Consider the following 19,780-nt stretch of genomic DNA (forward strand, 5'->3'; position numbering starts at 1 on the left):
CTGGCCCTGAGCTAACATCCGTGCCTATCTTCCTCTACTTTATATATGGGACACCTGCCACAGCGTGGCTTGCCAAGGTGTCATGTCCGCACCTGGATCCGAACCAGCGAACCCCAGGTCGCTAAAGCAGAACATGTGAACTTAACTGCTGCGCCACTGGGCCAGCCCCTTACATTACTTTTAACAAAGGAACAATTAAATCTTGAGTTTATTTTTTCTTTTTCTTTTACAAGGCAATTACCTGAATTAGAAAATCCAATTTATAATTTCACTGAGCCATTTTAGGGATAAATTGGGAACATAAAGCAGAGGCCCTTTGAAAAGGGCAGATTCTGGCCATCATCCTCAGGGAAATGTGGACTACACGGGAAACAGCAAGTTCATAGCTCTACTGTCGAAGTGAAACAATAAAATATGACATTCTCTGAAACAAGATTAATTTTTTCAGTTTATGATGTATTAGTGCTTTTTTTTAACATGACAACAAAAAACATCAAAGAAAAATGAGGGAAAGGCAGAGGATTTACACATTGGTTTGTCCTGAACACCAGGGCACCGATGGCTAGCATAAGAGTAAGGCAAGAAGAGCACTAATTACCTCAGAGTCACTTCACTCTGCTTAAGTGTCAGAGACACATGTTTTCTCTCGTTTCATAGATACATTCTAAGTTTTCCTCCGTCTCTCTATGTATTCACTCACCATCTCAAGTGAGACAGCACTTTGGGTTTCTACTTTTGTTATTGTTGAGAGTAAGATTACAAAGTAAACTGGGACTCCATTCATGTTGGTGCTGTGGATCCTGCGGGGAAGGGAATCAAGAGGGAAGGCCACCAGTGGACAGATTTTAAAACGTCACTGCTTGCAGAGGTAGCGCCTCAATACCAGGGGTTGAAAATTAAAGCGAAGGAAGAGGAGAAGGAACAGTGGAGGAGTGTGGCAAGGGGCTGGAGAGAAAGATGCAGGAAGACAGGAGGGGAAAGGAGGAACGGAGGGGAGCAAGCATCTGACAGTTTTCTGCTCCTCCACCATGACCCTCACCATTAAGTCCAGGTTTTACCTGTGGTTTTCGTTGGTCCTGGAAACATCCAACCACATCTACCCTTGGGACAAACATAGAAAATATATACAATATCTGACTCTTAAAATAAATACAGAGCTATGATTTAACCAAAGCCTGGAGATGAAATATGTACAACACTATTTATCAGAACCCCTAATACAGTCTAAAATTCTAATCACTAAAACATAATTAATAGCTGGCACCATATTCTGCTGCCCACACCACATGCTGACCAGGGATTCAATGGTTGTCAGAGAAACAAAACTCTCAGCTCGAAGGCTGGTGCTGTTGCATCACAGCACTAACACAGCATCAGATGCCAAAGCGAAGAAAAACTCGGTTGAATTTTCTCGTCTTGTCTTGCATACCACATCTGATTTCTTCCTGAGCTGTTTCATGAGTTCTGTCCTTTGTTTATTCTCCACATTAATTATTTAGCCCACCACCAAGGAGTTCAAAAACCAGGCCTCAATACCAAGACTGTAACGCATTTCCCTGTGTTGAGCTGGAAGACACGATGAATAATAGAGTAGCTGTGGTTTTGGCAACTAGAGTGGGATTCACGTTGGGCAGAAGAAATGCTGTTAATTCAGGATAAAGCACAATATAGGCCTAGCAGCAAACTGCTGGGAGCAGCAACAGCAGCAGCAGACCCATCTGAAAATCTGAAACAGCTCGCTAATTTGAGTGAAAGCTTTGAACAGCCAGGGCTCACAAAGATGCAGACCCACGTCTACGGAGAAGAGCTGTAGCCAGAATCAAAGGTGTGTCTCCATGTCGCCAATTTGGAGGGCCTAACGGTCTCACAGTGATCTTTCCAATACAGCTAACCATTTGGCAGCCACAACTTTGATGTTGTAGTATTAAGCTCAACGAAAATAAGTCACAGTAGCTAATATGTACTATATTTGAAAAACTGTCTTGTTTGTGCACCAAACAAAAAATTCCCGTTGATTAGAGTGTCAGTATTAGGGTTCTCTCTCTCTCTGCATTCTTTCATAAATTGGCAACATATGCACAGAGACACGCAGTAAACTGCAAGAAGATTTAGCTACAGGAAGGTGGGGTCCATTCACTCTATAAGACAAAAGGAAGACACCACAAAGATACGATTTTTGACTGAAGCCATTTTGCTCGACTCGTTTGCTATTACCTTTAAAAAATTTAAACAACCTATTGAGATAGCTTAGATTCTGTGTATTCTGGCCAAAAACCCTCAAAACAAAACCAAAAAAACCGAAACAACCAAACAATGACCATCTTTGCCAACCAAGATGGCAACAAAAACTGGCCTTCTTTACCCCAAAAAGGCAAAGGAAAGCTAGGAAATTCCGTAAGAACAGGACCCTCTGAAGTCTAACAATGACCATCAAAGCTCCCACTAAGTCTTAGAATTCCATCATAAAATCTGGACTGATTTTTCTTCAAACCCACATTGAATACATAGTAGTAGTTTAGATGACCTTATTCTGTCTTTTAAATGGCTATTGGGACAGTTCACTTGACACTCTTGTCAACTTTACATAAAAGATGTCTTTGAGGTAGGCAAGAAGAGTCAACAAATACACAGATGGGGTTATCAGTCAGGGTGAGAAAGGAAGAGAGAGCTGCATTCATACAGAAATGGTCACCAGGTATTTCCCTATAAACTTCCAGAACTTACCATCTGTTAAAGGGAATGGTGGCCAGAAAGTCCTAACTGATTAGCTCTTGTCCACAGAAAAATCTCTGGTTTTTCATTTATTACCATTTGTTTTATTTTTATAAGTCATTATCAATTAAAGGAGTAAAATAAATTATTTTTTTAATCTGTCTAAAAAACCTCTAATATAGCAGCTAAAACTAAGTCATGTTTTCCATGATATTTATTACCCCCAAGCAGATCCAATTTTCATTGCCCAAAAAATAGTACAACAGGGATTGAAAAATATGTGCTGATTTGCCTGGGTGCTAAAAGCATCACAAATAATTTTGATTAATGTGTCTTGACACTGAATGCATTAGCCTTACAATATTCTTCTTGCTTAAAGGCTAATTAGAATTCAAGTCAGCGTGATACCTGCTTTTGAGGATTATAGCAGGAACATTTGTTATAATAAGAACCTCCAGGCAGCCAGTTTTGGTAATGATTGATTTGTAAAATTATTGACGGGGAAAAAAAAGAATGAGAAAGTAGAGTCTGTCTCCAAAATACTTATTTCCCTTAAGGATCAAATTTGTATAAATTAAAACATCTTGGTGGCTGTGATGAAAATGAACTACAATAGCAGGTTTATTTAAAATCCAGAAAATAGATCTGATTTTTTTTCTTTCCGTAGCAGGATTACATCATGAAAGCACATTCAGTCTATTTACTGGAGGTTTCATTGTGGCTGCTAAAAATCTCTGATTTCTAGTTGTATGAGTGTCCTAATTGGACTCTTAAATTACTCAACTGCTCAGACACATTTCATACAAGCAGGAAATAATTATATGTAAAATAACACAATGTTATCCTTTTAACCAGTATTTCTTTCTTTTTTCTTTTAGGAATTCATTCCACATCCTATGTTATTTCCAAAAAAGTAACTTTCCTCTGCTATTTCTAAAATGTGATTTGATGTTTCTGAGGGAAGAACCTCATCTCCAGTGGATTTTGAAGATAAGTTTCCATTAGATTACTGAACACTACACCAAATCCTAAGAATGCCAAGTACACGTTTCCGCCACCTGTAAAAGTCAGTCCTCCTGTGAGCGAGTGTCAAGGAGGACTTCATACAATGGGGTATAAGGAGTCACTTACTGTCTTGTACCCTCCCAATCCTCAAGTTCTTGATCAGAATGGCAAATTTTCACTAATGTGGAGGCCAGAGAAAAAATATCAAGCTTTCAGGGAAAATACTGTAAAAATGTCTTTGCCACCTAAATGACTTGTTTTTTTTCTGATTTGGTATAATTTTTACCACATTATGTCTCCCTACTATATTAATTTTACTGTATTATGTAAATTTTTTCCAATTTATCTTCTAGATATGATGAGATAAACTCGTGGTCTATGCTGAATGTTGCATTTCCTCATCCTTTGTTACTGGAATATGTTTGGGTTATAGGAAAAGGGGCATAGTGTGATGTCATGTTTCAAGAGAAAGCAGATGATCTTACTGCTCTTAAGGTAACATTCACCCATCACTGCAAAGGAGTTTTCAGAGCTTACGCTCTATGTATTAACCTGTAGGGGATAAATGGCTTCACGTTCTCTGGGTTAAAATTACTCACATGACGAAAGACTATATAGAACAGGTGCATAACCAATGTTTCCAATATTCTGAGCTGCTCCAAGAGAAAGAAATGACAATACCTACATTTATATAGTATTTACTAGAAGCTTGGCAATATTTTAGGAGCTTCACATATAATAATTCATTTAATCCTCACAACAGTCCTCTGAGTTATATGGAATGGTGACTCCTGATTGTAAGGAAACCAGAGCACAGAGAGATTACGTATCTTGCCCAACACCGTGCTACAGCCTCACGAACTGGTGAGGGCAGGACCAGGATCTGCACAGCGGCAATCTGGGTCTAAAGTCAGGGCTCTCGATCACTGCTCCATTATTAGGGCAGTGTCATCGTAAAAGGGGGAAGTAATGCAGTTACACTTTTCAAAATAAGTGAGGAGAGAAAAATTTTTAAAAAGTAAGAACTTTGAATCTTACTCTTTTATGTGGTTTCAGAAAAGCTAGTTACAGTAAGTTTTACCCATGAAAAACATATTTGAAGACTTATTTATAAAAATAATTTTCTGAGCTCAAATCTTATTCCAGAAGATCAATGTCTGCATGGTACATTGTGCATGCAGTAATTTAATTTTCCCAGTTGAACATCCTGACACTATATGAACCATGAATACATGAAATAGAAATCCCACATGTCTTCCACATGGTCAGAGGACTTCACAATACTTGTGCAGGAAGCTTAAGAGTAGTTTGAAATTAAGTTATGCCAGTTCTTAGTGACTTTTATTATGTATGCCTAAGGCGTCAGCACTTTTCTCTGAGTGGGACCCTGAGGTGACAGACAGATGAGACTGCTGTCTGTATTTAGGCCCTTTGCTCATTTCCTGAGAGCTGTGTGGAAGGCATTTGGATTCTCATTAAGTTTCCAACCATTCCCCGAGAGCAACAGGTGGCAAATCAAAGCTTCCCTGGTATGTCATGGCTGGTTTCCTCAAGGTCTTGGAAATACCCGATGGCTCTTGCATGCTCTCTGCAGTACCAGCAGATAAGAAGGAGATGAACAGCAACAGGAAGTATTTCCAAAGCATAAACAAACATACCAGTCTAGGAAGGTTATGACTGACGTTCTGCTACCACACATTCTAAATCCATACATGGTGGTTTCATCTTTTGAATATTGGTACTCATTCAAACTATGAAATTGTGGGTAACTGTCCTGGGGTTGGCTACCTAACAGAGGGAAGGCATATAAAAGGAATGAAGAACATACCAAGTTAATGAAGCTATATCATAAAACTATAAACTTTTAACTCATGTATAAACATCCACTGACTACTCATGACTGTTATGTGTTCTTAAATGTCTCCTTTACAAAATTATTTATACTGAGCACCTATGACACTATAAGGAAAATATATGGCTCACTTCCTGAGCTGGAGCGAGAAGACAAAGCTTATTAATCTAAAAACAGTATCTGTGATTTAAATCCAATACTGGATAGTTACCCAACAGTAGAAAAGCATCTCCAGTGAATGACGAAAAAATGTTCGTCAACTGATAGCTTCTTGTCACTACAGTCACTTTGCAAGGTTAGAAAAGCAAACCTTGTTTTTCTATATGATCTTGACAAAACTTGGCAATTTTCTATGACCCTAGGAATCAAAGCATTTACTTGAGATGGCAAATTACCAACATCCTTCTCTACTTAAAAAAGTTCAAAACCTTCAGACGGCCCCACAAAGGATTAGAAGCGCCCTGGAGGACTTTTCTTGGTGGAGGACGTGAAATAAATAAAAGATAACGATAATAAATGGTCATAACTGACATTGTTTTTTGTTTTGGAGGGAAATAAAGCCAATACCTTCACCCTAGTGTACTCTCTCTCACCAAGCAAGTGCCTTCCTCACAGGAGAAGGGACAACTGGACTTCAACGCAGTGCTGAGCGTCCTGTCACACGACCTGGCATTGGCCACACAGCTCTGCTTGCCTACAAGTGCTGCAGAAAAGCCGGCCCCAGTCCTTCCAGAGTGGCCCTCCTTGTAAATGTCTTCCTCCTTTCTTATGCTACCAAGCTCTTCTTAACTAATGCTGAACACAATTTTCTTAAATTTGTTTTAAAATCTATGATCTTTCAATCATTTGTAAAATGCTCCTTTTTTTTAATATGTGGGAATTACTAAGAAACTACCATAAATTAACTCTACAACATGAAATCACATACTAATTTATTAAGCTACTTTGCTAAATCTCAAATGATGAGGAAATGACTGATTCTTGAGTAAGCTGTTGTCATAGAGTGCACTTTTTCATTGAAGATGCCAAAGACTAAAAATATATTAAAAGGATATATCTGAACATCTACGACACTAATCTGGAAACAGCAAACAAAAAGCAGAATGAAAATTTCCGAGTGTCAACCTGGAAGACATAGCTTTCATGTCTGTTAATTATACCAAATATTCTCATAAAATATTATATACGATACCATACCATGTCTGGGAACTCAACAGTTTAACATATTTATTCTAAAATTATATGATTTCATGCAACACACCTCAAATACAACCTTCGTAAAACAGTATACACAACCCTCACACTGAAACTGGGAATATTAATTTTAGAGAGGTCTGATGCACACTAGAGATTAATTCAAAACTCTGTAAGATGGGAACAGTGTAAGGAAAAATCTACTTGATACATTACCTTATCAAATAGTTCTAGAATTTAAAAAAGAACTTTAAAATAAGATGCTGATTTTACTGAAGCAACTACGGTGGAGGAAGCAGAACTTTTAAACCTCGTGAGTTGCCATGTGAAATTTTCACACGGTTTAAAAACATGTGAAACAACGTTTCCAAACTAAGCTTTCAGCAGTTACTTCAAAAGACACATAAAAAGTTGACAGGAATAGTATGTGGGTCAAAACGGTTTAGCAATATGATGTATACGCTGCAGTGAGAATTACCGACAGGAAGTGGAAGCACAAAACACTGTAGCGGGATTATCATAATGGGTGAATCACGAAACAGCTGCCTAAATGTTGGATTCATGGGGACACTGAGACTTTAATTTCTGGTCAGAATCTAATAGGATCTTAAGTATAAAATTTAAATGTGAAAGTAGACTTTCTAGACTTTAAAGAATTCTTGTGACTTCAAACGACGTGGTTTTTACATTCATTTCAGGGGCATAGTAGGTTAAATAGCAGAATACATTGTCCAGATAGCAATGGCAAACTTTAGAAATATGTGCTTAATTTTTAACTAAAAATTTTAATTGGTTGAGATGGCTGGTGAGAATTTAAAGAACAGGACTATATTTTTAGTTTTGATTTTTTTTCCTATTTTCCTCCAATGTTTGTGATGCTCACGATTACAGTTCTATGAAGCTAAGACTGTCAATGCAGTATTTACCTTTATCCCCGGAAGTCCAGGAAGGCCAGGCAGCCCTGGTTCACCCTACACAGGAAAATCACACAGCATTATAGGACAACAGTCACTCAGGCATGGCGCCTGGAGAAAACATGGCAAATGCTCCTAGCTGAATACTTGGTATAGATATATACTGTATATATATAACTACTGTCTAGTTTCAAGAAGTGTATACAGTTCAGTCAACTCTTGATTCAGGGACTGGCTGACCATTTTGCAGATTTTCAGGGTTTTCCCTCTTCCTGCCAGTTCACTGCTCATGGAAGGCGAGGAAGAGCAGAAGGAGAACTCCTGTGTTTTGCTACTCCCCGGTGAATGACTTGTGGGGAGGCTGAAGCTATTTGCTGAAATGAGGATTCTGCATACATTTGAATAATGCATCTTATTCCACTGCTCTCTTACCTCAGATAATCAAGAGTTGGCTGTATGAACAGATGGTCACATCAAAACAAGATACACTAAAAGTCTTGCTCACTTAAAAGTATAGTAAGATTTCTTTTCCATTCCTGAATGATGAGAAGATAAACGCATGGTTAAGATTATACTTAACTCCAGCCCATATTTCTAACAATTGTTGGGTCTGGGTAACCCTGCTTCGCAATTTAGGGCTAATGGTCCCATGCAGCTGTTCCTGAATGCAGGTTTGAGATTAAGTGGCACATTGTGGGCGAGCACACTGGAGTCAAGCTAGGTCTTCTCATTTTCACAGAATAGTCTACATTATTTTAAGTACAAAGTATAGTGAAGAGAGGTTACATTTCTTAGAAAACCTCTCAAATTCCACTAAGGAAGCATAAGAAAATCGCCAGAGAAAATGCAAGTTCATCCTGAGTTGGAACTGAGGTGACTATTATTTGTGGAAATAACATTTGAAAGTTTCATGATGGTCAGTCAGTGGGAAGACAGCTTTACTAAAAGACTAACAATAAAAGTGGCAGACAAGCCTTTCTTTTAATCTAAAGTTTTAACAATTCTCATCCTAAGGAAAATCTACTAAGAACAACCAGACGTTTCATCTTTAATGTTATCACTTTCAAATTATGAAGAGCCATAATTTGCTCTGGTATTATCACAAAGTGACGTCAGACGCTGTCTATTAAGCTGTATGGTTAGACATAGAAAGGGCAATGACTTTCCTGATGGCTTAGGTCAAAGGTGCTTCAGGAATGCAAAAGAAATCTATTCTGTCTGAAACTATATATGACAATCTGCATTCTGAACAATAAGACTAAGAGGAGATTAAGCCAGAGAAGAAAGGATGATTATTAAGAATTTGATATTCCATTCAAAGAATATTGTTCATGTAGACTAAACTTTACACAGATACAACATCGGACTTTTGCTTTTCCTTTTTCTTTCTCTTTTGCCCTTCAATAAATAAATCTGGGAAGACCTCGAAAAAGGGCTTGTATCTCCAATTTACTCAAGATTCTTTTTACTGTAAAAAAAGTATAAGGCCCTTGAAAACACAGTAAATTGCAGCAGAATATACAACCAATATAAGTCAACATATCAGTGACAAATCTGTAGTTTTGAATTGTTTTAGGAAAGTCCCTCCAAACTCAGGACAGCGTGTGCCAATGTATAGGTTGTAACACTGTTTCCAACAGCAGTTCCAACCACACCACATCCCTCCCACCAAATTAAAAGGCTCAATGACTTCTTTAAAGAAAGATATTATACACAGGCATACATAGACACACACCCATGTTTTTTAACAATGAGAAAGATTTACAAGATATTATGGAATATTTTATAACGTAGATTGAATACTTACAGAGACTTCCAGCACTGAGTGTATATATATATATATATATATATATATATATATATATATATGTAGGTTATAAATGTACTTTTTAATGAACAAATATTTCAGGAATTCATATTTCATAGTCTTGGAGTTTTATAAAGTTGACCTTTCCAAATTTATATTTACTTAAAAGTTGACATAATGAAAGATTATAAAATATTTAATGCTACCCTTTGTGAAACATCTCTCAGCATTCTTAGGAAGACATTTCTTCCTATATAAATTCTCTACACCTTAAAGGCTTATCTTTCAATTAAGAGAGAGTTTTTCACTTAATTTTTCCAGTCTTGCCTATTCCTTGGCTCAGGAGCTTCTCTGGGTTGAATTCTTGGGCATGCACAGCCCAAGGTCAGATCTGGGTCAGCATTAAGAACTGGTTTGTTATTCCATTTGAAGAATACTTGTCCAAGTAGGTGAACCTTTACACAGATACATCACGCTGCTGGTTTTCTTTTTTCTTTCCCTTTCACTCTTTGCTCTCCATTATAGGAGACCTTGTCTGCTGTCAAAGTCGGCACTCTGCTTTCACTGCAGGTCCCCCTGACAGTGCCCTGTATTTCCAGATACAGTTCAGCTGTGAGGGTCCCTTCCAATGGGTGATCAAGTAATTTTACCCCTTTAAAATTAGAGGATATATTTTAAAAAGATATGGAGAGCTTAAGAAGGAAAAAGTTATGTGATGAAACGGTACTTATTTTATAAAACTACACACTCACTTTACAAACACATATATACACTCTAACTCATGTATCAATTGCACACTCTACTGTTGAGTTTGTATAAGAAAAAAACTATAATGAAATCACTCCTATATTATGAATGTTACTCTAAATAACAAACTTAGATACTGCAAAATACCAGACAGTGGAAAGCTAACCACTGCGTTTTTTGTTCTGTCATGATATCCTCTACTTGTCTGGGAATGTCCCTAATGCAGGACTTAAGTACCAATGAGCCCACAACGCGGTTCTGCAATGGTAAGAGAAATGCCATGGAAGATCTCTTGAGCTGATTCTGTACTCACTTCTGTCTGTTATTTTCCAATCTAAGTGAGCAGCGAGCATGGAAATACTTTACTTTTAAAGCGATGTTGGGGTAAGTATTGCCAAATCCAGATATTAGGACAAAGGAAGTCATAAATATTGTGGGAAAGTTAGATTGTGTCAAAGGGTAGAATCTGGCCTAAATATTAATCAAAAAGATGCTGCTCATTTCAGGGCACATATTCATTCAGATAGGTTATAAGTTTTTAATGAAACCACCCCTTCTCTCAACATAATTTAAAACAGGTTTTTAATGAAATACAAAAGAAATCCAATGTTTCCATATGTAAACCTATAAACTTCCAGAAATGAATCTAAACTCTATTTCTAAATAATCATGATAAACCAATGTTTTTTAAGCAAGGAAAACCAATTTGGATCTTCTACTCTGAAAACAGAGGAGTCTTTATGAGATTATAGCAGATTTTTTGGTTTTGTTTCTTAGAAAGACCTAACAGGCCTGCAGACATTTCTTTTAGTATATCATGGATTGAGAGCAGTTTAAAGTTAGCCTGTAATTTTTAAAGATTAAGGGACCTAAAATTAGACCATTGGAGAAGATTAGTTGTTTTTTCAAACCAAAGCAGACCATGGATCTCTGATGACATCACTAATTTCAAACTTCTTACATAAGAATCAGTAGGAAATCTTAGGAACAGAATAGCCAAATTTGCAGAGTTCTGCTGGGCTCTTTGGAAAAGTCTCAACTTTACCTGAAATTGGACCTGATGGATCATTACTCTTAGATTCTTAGTTTCAGGAGAAAAATCTATTTTTAAATTAGAGATATGTTAAAAGACTGTGAAAGACCTTATCAAAAATTACTTTAAGTGTTTAGAACAAAGCAATGACCCTCTCAATGACTTCAGGAATGTGGGAATGTCACTTTACTATGTTTTAAGCCTCCAAACTACTACAGTGCAATTTACTCTCTTTCCCTTTACACTAACGAGATAAATTCTATGTATCTAATCATATTTCCTTCTATAACATCAGCTACTCCTAGACAAAGGCAGAGTCACGATCTGAAGAGATTTAGCCTAATGTGGAATTCACGTTTACTTGTTTGCCACAATACATCTGTTATCTAAAATCTGACGGCACTGGGCACTGATATCCAGATGCTCACACGATAAACTGCTAACAGTTGTTTCCTGCCTCAGACTCAAGTGAGGATAGGAATCTAAACATATTCACTGCATGTCTTCTCATTTATCACTGGAGCAAAGCACAAATGATAAAAAAATTAATGTATGTATCCACAGATTGGTTAGCCAAAGTGGTTTGGTTGTGTCTCTAATTAAAATTTAGTTTATGAACAAATTTCTTTGTTTAACATAACATTCACTGCACAGGTAGATGTTAGTCACAAAAAGCGATCAGTAGGGAAGTATTTGAGATGTAAGGAATATAATTTTAAAAGAACTGTCCATCATTCCCTGTTGAGACAGTTTAGTAAATATTCATTACTTCTCATGAAAGACAGAAACATGCAGAGTGTCTTCAACATGCAAGATAAATTAGTGGCATTCCAACCCAACCTGTCTTTGTGAGTCTCAAACAGCTCAGACCTTAGTCTACACAGCATCCCTTCTCATGAGCGCAGTGTGCTTCCACGTTTCCTATCGTCAGCATCAACACTTTAAAATGCAAGACGACCAAAACACTCTGCATGCAAAGCATGAAAACTGCACCATTTTGCCACAACTGTTTTCATACTCCACAGTGGATAGCAGATATAAAATGGTGACCATGAGACAGTTAATAGAGATGCACCAGAGGAGAGAGATTACCTTTTGCCCTGGACGACCAGATTCTCCAGGTTCTCCCTGGCCAAACAAAACCAAAAGTGAAAAGGACAGTCTTAGGAGAAATCCCCCAAACCCTCAGGCTCTGGACACTTTCACGGAGACAGCCCAGCCACCTTGATCGCATGCACTTCACTCACTTTTCCTGTTACTCCACATCTCACTAGAAACAGGAAAATTTTTTTGCTTTGTCTAAAGCTCACATACAAGTCCACATTTCCATAAAAACCAATCAGAAAGGGAACAGAAGGCAAGACCTCTTATTTAAGCCTTTATGAGATTTCCAGTAGTTACTCCTTGTTGAGTTTGGAAGCTGATTATTACAGGAGAATAGGAACAGAGTTATAACCATCATCCTTGGTCAAAGGGAAGAGAAACAGAGGCTTATAAACACTGAAACTGTAACTCCTGGCACACAAATACTTCCAAGTCTACAGTTACCTTAATTCCTGCAGCAGACGATCCAGGGTCACCCTATAATGAAAACCATGAGAGATTATTCCGTAAGTTCCAGGCACAGGAAACACACACACACACGCAGAGCATTACTGACGGGGTCACTCACAAGAACCCCATGACTAATGCTAACTATGCTCCCTAAGACTTTGTATCAATATGTCAGCTGTTGAGATGTCAACAATTTCCAAGATAAACAATGTACTTGCTAAAATCACGGGTTGACTTTGAAGGCAAAATACATAGGACTACATTCCTTGAAATAAATATAAATACATAAATACGGATCTCTTCCCTTGATACAGTGCTAAAATTGTATTTTAAAGCAATACATTATAATTTTGAGATCTGGAATTTTGGTTTTCTCTATTTCTGGAATTTATTAATGTCCCTGGCTATCATTTACTGGGAGATCCTTGACCCTTTTGGTCTTCAGAAAGTCAGGGTTCAACAGACGAAGTCAAAGGGTTAATGATGTCGAGTTGGAAAAAGCCACGCAGCAGGTCAGTTTGTCTTCCTCATGCAGTGCTGTCGCAGTTGCAACCGGCACCCTTTTTTTTTTAGCTTTACACTTATTTCATTGTAACCCAGCCACTGGAAAGTTACAGGATGATGGATGACTTGTGGGTGACAGGGACACATGTAAGATCTGAGAGAAAATCTTGAGATAGAATCTGGTTTTCTAAAAGGCACTGTATTCCATCCAGATTTCATCAAGGGTGACTACATTTCTAAAGCAAATATGTTATAAATAAGCAGATAGGGATGAGTGGAAAAGAATATGGAGGATAGCTGAGAATGTTGCTCATTCTGAAACGAGGCCAGCAAAGGACCGAGATTCTCAAGCTCTTTCTAGCCCTCTGTCACATGAACACGCCAGAAGGAAAAGAAAGGGAGACAACTTAGTCATTTGAGACTCAAGAAAGCAGAAACAGCCGCAAGGAGGAAGGCACATATAGGGATTTCCTCAGCAGTCACCTCTGTGCAAATGCTGAAGTTGTTCCAGGCATCTACCTCCTCGTCCTAGCCTTAGGAAGCTGCTCATCAACCTCTTTTAGAGACAGAGATAAGGCCTCAGGCCTGTGTATATGGAGCACTTGTCCCCTCCCTCTATTCCTCTCCTCTCTTCCCATGGCTGGTACCTTTTCTTTCTTCAGTTCTCGGTGTAAGTGGCTTTGCCTCAAGTACCCCTTCACCAACCAACCTAGACACATACCCCTCACACGCACATCTTTCCGCACAGCATCATGTCCTGCTGTCCTGCACAGCTCGCTTCGTAATTACACGACTATGTTTTCTGCCTATTCTTCGTCTGTCTTCATTTGACACTCAGCCACATGTGGAAGATTCAGTGTCTCTTTTTAATCAGTGCCTCGTCCATAGTATATGTTTGATACATACATGGTGAATGAATAAATAAATCTCAAAAAGAATGTTCTAAGCAGGTTGGCAGTCAAGGATCAAAATGAAAAAACCTTTGGGAAGGAAAAAAAGCTTAGGAAGGAGAAGGAAATAATAAATTAGCTTATTGAGGAAACTGATATATATGTGAGGTTCTTTGACATCTGTGCTATTACCCAAGGAAAAAGTAAAACATAACAAAATGTAAAGAAGAAAAGGACCTCAAATACTGTCTTATTGTAAAAGGATACTGGTTTCTCTTCCCAACTATTAACATCCAGGTGAGTTCTGAATGGGAAGTGAAACAAACGTGGCTAATAAAATAATACTTATTCCTATTTCTACTCAATCAAGTCTGAAAGGCATCAGCACCGACGAATCAGGTCTGCAATATTTTGCACAATAAGACCTTTGCATCCACAAAAACAGCTTTGACTTTGTGCAGTCCCTTCTTCCATTTCATTTATACCTCACAGACTCCCAGGGAATAGGGGAGATAGTACTACTTTCATTTAACAGATGAGGAAACTGAGGCAAGCAGAGGCTAAGTGATTTTTGGACTTCCTACATTCTGTTGCTGTGTTCTTTTTTATTAGAATAAGAAAAGAATTCTTGGTTTATTTCATTTTGACAACAGGGCATAAAGAGTGTAGCAAACGTAAATAAAAGGGAGGTACTTATATTAACTGTAGTTTAAAAACTTTTTTTTTCAGTGTTTTAATAGAAAGTGGCAGATAACCCACTGATGGGAACAAGGACTAGATTTAGTTCTCACAGGAAGTAAATGCACAGAAAAGGACAGCTTCCTGAAAGGCTGATTTATTTGTGGAAATTGCAGCAGTTTCATTTGATGGGCAGATATGAGTGATATTTTAATTCTCTTTAAAAAATTAGAACTGTGAACTCTCATGGAATTTTTATAACTTTTCAGTGGCAAGGCAACTGCTGGAAGACACTCACGAGTTAAACATTTTAAAGGATAATGGTGCCAGTAGTGGAAATAAAACAGTCAGTGTTTTAATCCTCACTCCTCTCAGTGAAAACGAATACAGGATTAAAGTAGGAAAAAGCCCAACTGTGTCTTAAGTATACTCCCAGCTTCATGAGTCAGTTGGTTTGGAAATAAAATTTTCCAAACCATAAGTCATTAACGGGAAGATACTTTGAGGAGATACTTAAGATAAACGAATTTGACCTGACTATTGATTATTCAAGCACAGAGAGTATCCGTTTTCTGTCATGACTGTTTTCAAACACAACACTTGGAGTATAATTATATGTATAATTATATGTATTTGTGTTAATAAAGTCTATGAGGATAAATGAAGCGAATGTGGTGGCATTTCTATCCTTCATTAATTCACTCAAGAAATATTTACTGAGCAACAGGGATGTGCCAGCCATATTCTGGATGCAGGGATGTTAGGACCTGGGGAGACAACTGTGAACAACGCAGGTACAAATCCTGCTCTTGTCCTGTGCTTGTCATAATCACTTACTAATATATGTTTACAAAAACACTATTGATTGAAAGCATAAAAGATACTTTCTTTTTCTTTCTTTCCCTTAAAAGAATATGAAATAGAAAGAAACTGTCATGTTTGAGAAATTCTGTGTCACTGTACATACACAGAAGACATGACAAGCAAATGCACGTTACAAGAAAAAGTTCTACCTTTCAATGAAAATAAGAAGCAGTTGAAAGTAAAACAAGTTTTAAAAAGATTATTCATTCAGTAATTATTTACTATCTTCCACCTATGTGCCAGGAGCCTGGATTGCTGTTGGGAACAGAATTGTGAGGCATCATATAGTTTTTATTTATTTGCTTTTTCTTTTCCAGTGAGCTGGATGTCCAATTAAACAAGGAACCACAATAAACTGTGATGAGGGTTATGAAAGGATCACAAAGGGTGCTGTGGGAGCACGCAGTATGTAGCCTAACCAATCCAGAGGAGACTGAAAGGCTGCCCCAGGGAAGTGACTTATAATTCAGGTTCCAACGGACTGCAGAATAGATTAGAAGTGGAGAGGTGGGGCTGGACAGAGAGCAAGAGGGTTCTGAACTCAGGGATCATATGTGCTAAGTTAGAGAAGGCCCTGCATTGATTGGGGTGGGAGTGAAATAGGCCTTCACATGTGATTTTAAGAAAAGAAGACAATTTGGTCGGTGTCATCAAATATGGGTGTTGCTTCTAAGAAGGCTCACAGGATGCAAATCAATGATGCTATCTATGTAGGCGTAAAGTAAGAAGGCAGCATATTGTAGGAATGAGGCTAGGGGAGCAAAAAAGATGAAGAGACGGACAGGTGATACAAGAAAGTGAAGCTTCTTAACTGACAGATAAAATAGTGAATAACGCAGTGGCGTGAGCAAACCATTCGACGTGCTGCAGAAACACCCACTTTCAATGGGGGGAAGCAGATAAGAAATCCACTTCTACACTTGTCAGTGGGATTACCACTCCAAAGAGCAGAACACAGCCTCTCCTTAGTCACTCCACACACGCCTGAACTCAGTCTTTCGAGGTCGTTCTTCAACCTCGCTACACTGTGGCTGTTGGCAGAGCAAGCCCGGCCTAGTGGTTTCCACAGCTCCACAGCATTTCCAGATGACCAGTCTGGAACGGCTTAGATTGCTTTACCATCCAAAGGCACTGAGTCGGATCAAAAAGGAAGAAAAATCCTACTAAAGTGAATCAGTCAATGACGTAATTTACTACATCAATGGCAGAAAAGAAGCAGTTTTTGACTTTACATCTCAAACTTGGTAAACGATGAATGAGTTTCACATAGTGAACCCAAAGGCCAAGAGAAGCATATTTCCAACATGCTGGACACAAGTTATACGACAGAAGCAGGAAGTGTTTAAAAACACATCAAAAATTATATTCCAATTACAGCATTGTTGGGGATGAAAGCTAGAGGTCAGATTACATATTATACATTACAGATTCCTATTTACAGTCCCCTGTTTAGACCGACTGAAAGTTTATAGAAATGGTACCCATTTTAATGAAGCGTTTCTTGTACTTAATTTCAGTTGACTAATAAAACTTTCTGATAAAAAAGAAAAATAACCAATCTAGCTGATTCTAATTTCCATATAGTAAGAAAGCTAACATTTACCGAGAAATTTACTATGTGTGAGTCAGTATGGCAAGTGATTTGCATTAACATAAAAAATAAGAATAGTATTCCTTTGAGATGAACTTTGTCTTTTCAAAGAAAAAAGGTGCCTTACTACTGGAAAATTAAATTTAAAAAATGGGTGATTAAAGAAACAATTATTGGCCTATATTCAAAAAATGAAGCTTTAAAAGTACATCTTCTAAAGCATAAAATTCTACATGAATTCACATAGGCATAGTTCAGACTTGGCATACATTTTTTTCACTTGAAGAAACTGCTCTCTCTTGAGAAGATTTCCTTTCTTTAAGCAGAGGTTGGCAACTGTGGCCCGAGGGCCAAATCCAGCTGGCCACCTGTTTTTGTGTGGCCCATGAGCTAACAATGGTTTCTACATTTTTAAATGGTTAAAAAAAAATCAAAAGAACAATAATATTTCATGACACGTGAAAATTACATGAAATTACAATTTCAGTGTCCAGAAATAAAGTTTTACTGGAACACAGACACACTCGTTTATGTTCATGTTGTCTATGGTTGCTGTCATGCTACAACCACAGAGGTGAATAGTTGTGACACAGACCAAATGGCCCACAAAACCTAAAATATTTACTTCTGGCCCTTTACAGGAAAAGTTTGCTGACCTCTGCTTCTAAGCAGAAACCAGAAAGTTAAATATAACATCCAGGTTTATGTCTCTGGGGTTTGAAATGTTGACTTCTAGAAGAATTGAGGTATATCATTGGTCTCCTTAGTATTAAGCATATTCATGCCATATTTGATTGCAGCACGATACTTAAATTTGACAGATAAATAAAATGGGTTTACAGCAGTGTTCTCCACTAGGGGTGATTTTGTTCCCCAGGGGAACCTCTGGCACTGTCTAGAGACAGGTTTAGCTGTTACAACTCGGGGATGCTACAGGTATCTAGTGGCCAGAGGCCAGGAATGATGCTAAACCTCTGACAGCCTCCATGAGAAGAATTATCTGATCCAAAATGTCAACAGTGCTGAGGTTGAAAAACTCTGGTCTACAAGAAACTGAGTTTCTACATGAAACTAATTTCTAGACTATTCTTCCAATGCAAACACAACTGCTACTTGGTGACATTAATTTATTCCTATTACTCATGCCATATTTATATTAATATTTATAAGAAAGAGAAAGATAAATTTTTCTTTATTTTATGGGTATGTTTTTATGACTAACCATTATCCATCTGTACTATAATAATTTTCAAAGTGGAATATTCTTATTCTCAACTATAAGCCTAAATGGATAATTGTTTTTGTCATCACTCAATTCTGTAGTTTGATTTAAATTAAAATCAGACTGAATATTCTATTTTCAGTTTCTTAAAAGATCTTTTTCTTAATTCTTAACATATAGTACAAGTGAAGTCAATATCCTTCCTATGTCAGAGATGTCTGTGAAGCTTGAATCCAACAAAAGCTATGATAGACTGGGCGCGTAGGAACGCAGGAAGATGAGCCACAAGACCACTGCAATGTAAGTGGTTTAAATGGTTTAAAAGATGAAAAAAAAATGACAATACAAAGGCAGACAAAATACCCATATTAAGCAGATTTCAAGTTGAGGCAAATTTTCAAGACTGCGTTAATCAAGCGACATTCACTTATTACTAAACTTTTAAATCTCTGATCCTCTGCAACGTTCTCTCCTAAAATTGGGACAAACGGAATCACTTTAGGAACTCTATTTTTATATTTCTGTATAAGAAGGGTGTGTCCCATTTACACATGAGTGTTTTTGATCCTTGAACGCCACATTACTGGAAACCTAGCTACACATTTTCTAGAATTTGTGACCTACCACTTTACTTTTAAAATATTTAAAATTGTAGCTAGGAGCTTGTGAAATAATCACCTCTTATAAATTAAATACTTAAATGTGATCTAATCTTGTAGAATTATTTCTGATTTTGTCATATTAAGCTACTGCCAGTCACTTACCTCTCTCAAAATCTCCCATTTCCACACACATGAAATATATTTCTTGCTTATAAACACACTCTTTCATATTTCACAACACCGTACCTTTTCGCCTGTGTCACCTTTGGGGCCATTCTCTCCAGCATCTCCCTAAGAGAGGAAAAGGTGGTACACGTAAAATACATTGGTGACATTAAGCAAAGAGTCGTTTTCATTAGTTTTAAACACTACATATTAAAATCTGTTGTAAACGTTCTACAAAGCTAATGTAGTTTTACATGACCAGCTGCCTGATAGCAATTGGTCTGAATAAATTTTATTACAATGAACACGGTTAAAGAGTTTTAAATGACTCCATGACATTAACAGAAAGCAGTGACTTCTCGGACTCCTAACAGCGTCCTCTGGCGCTGAAACCTCATTAACTCTACCCCTTTTCCCTCTGCTCAAAGCTTTGCTGTAACAAAGAC

At 37.6% G+C, this 19,780-nt stretch overlaps 1 protein-coding gene across 1 annotated transcript in view; it reads right to left on the reverse strand.

Annotated features, from left to right (window-relative positions):
- The window catches only part of LOC106829786 (collagen alpha-1(XXV) chain), a 122,289-nt gene that overhangs the window by 58,544 nt on the left and 43,965 nt on the right, over positions 1 to 19,780 (reverse strand). Inside the window, exons 8-11 of the mRNA XM_070506455.1 lie at positions 19,416 to 19,460; positions 12,813 to 12,845; positions 12,357 to 12,392; positions 7,690 to 7,734 (exon numbers count right to left, since the gene is read on the reverse strand). Coding sequence (XP_070362556.1) covers positions 7,690 to 7,734; positions 12,357 to 12,392; positions 12,813 to 12,845; positions 19,416 to 19,460 — 159 coding nt within the window. The remainder of the gene's footprint in view (positions 1 to 7,689; positions 7,735 to 12,356; positions 12,393 to 12,812; positions 12,846 to 19,415; positions 19,461 to 19,780) is intronic.

This window comes from Equus asinus, chromosome 3 (genome assembly GCF_041296235.1).
Source record: "Equus asinus isolate D_3611 breed Donkey chromosome 3, EquAss-T2T_v2, whole genome shotgun sequence".
Taxonomy (NCBI): domain Eukaryota; kingdom Metazoa; phylum Chordata; class Mammalia; order Perissodactyla; family Equidae; genus Equus; species Equus asinus.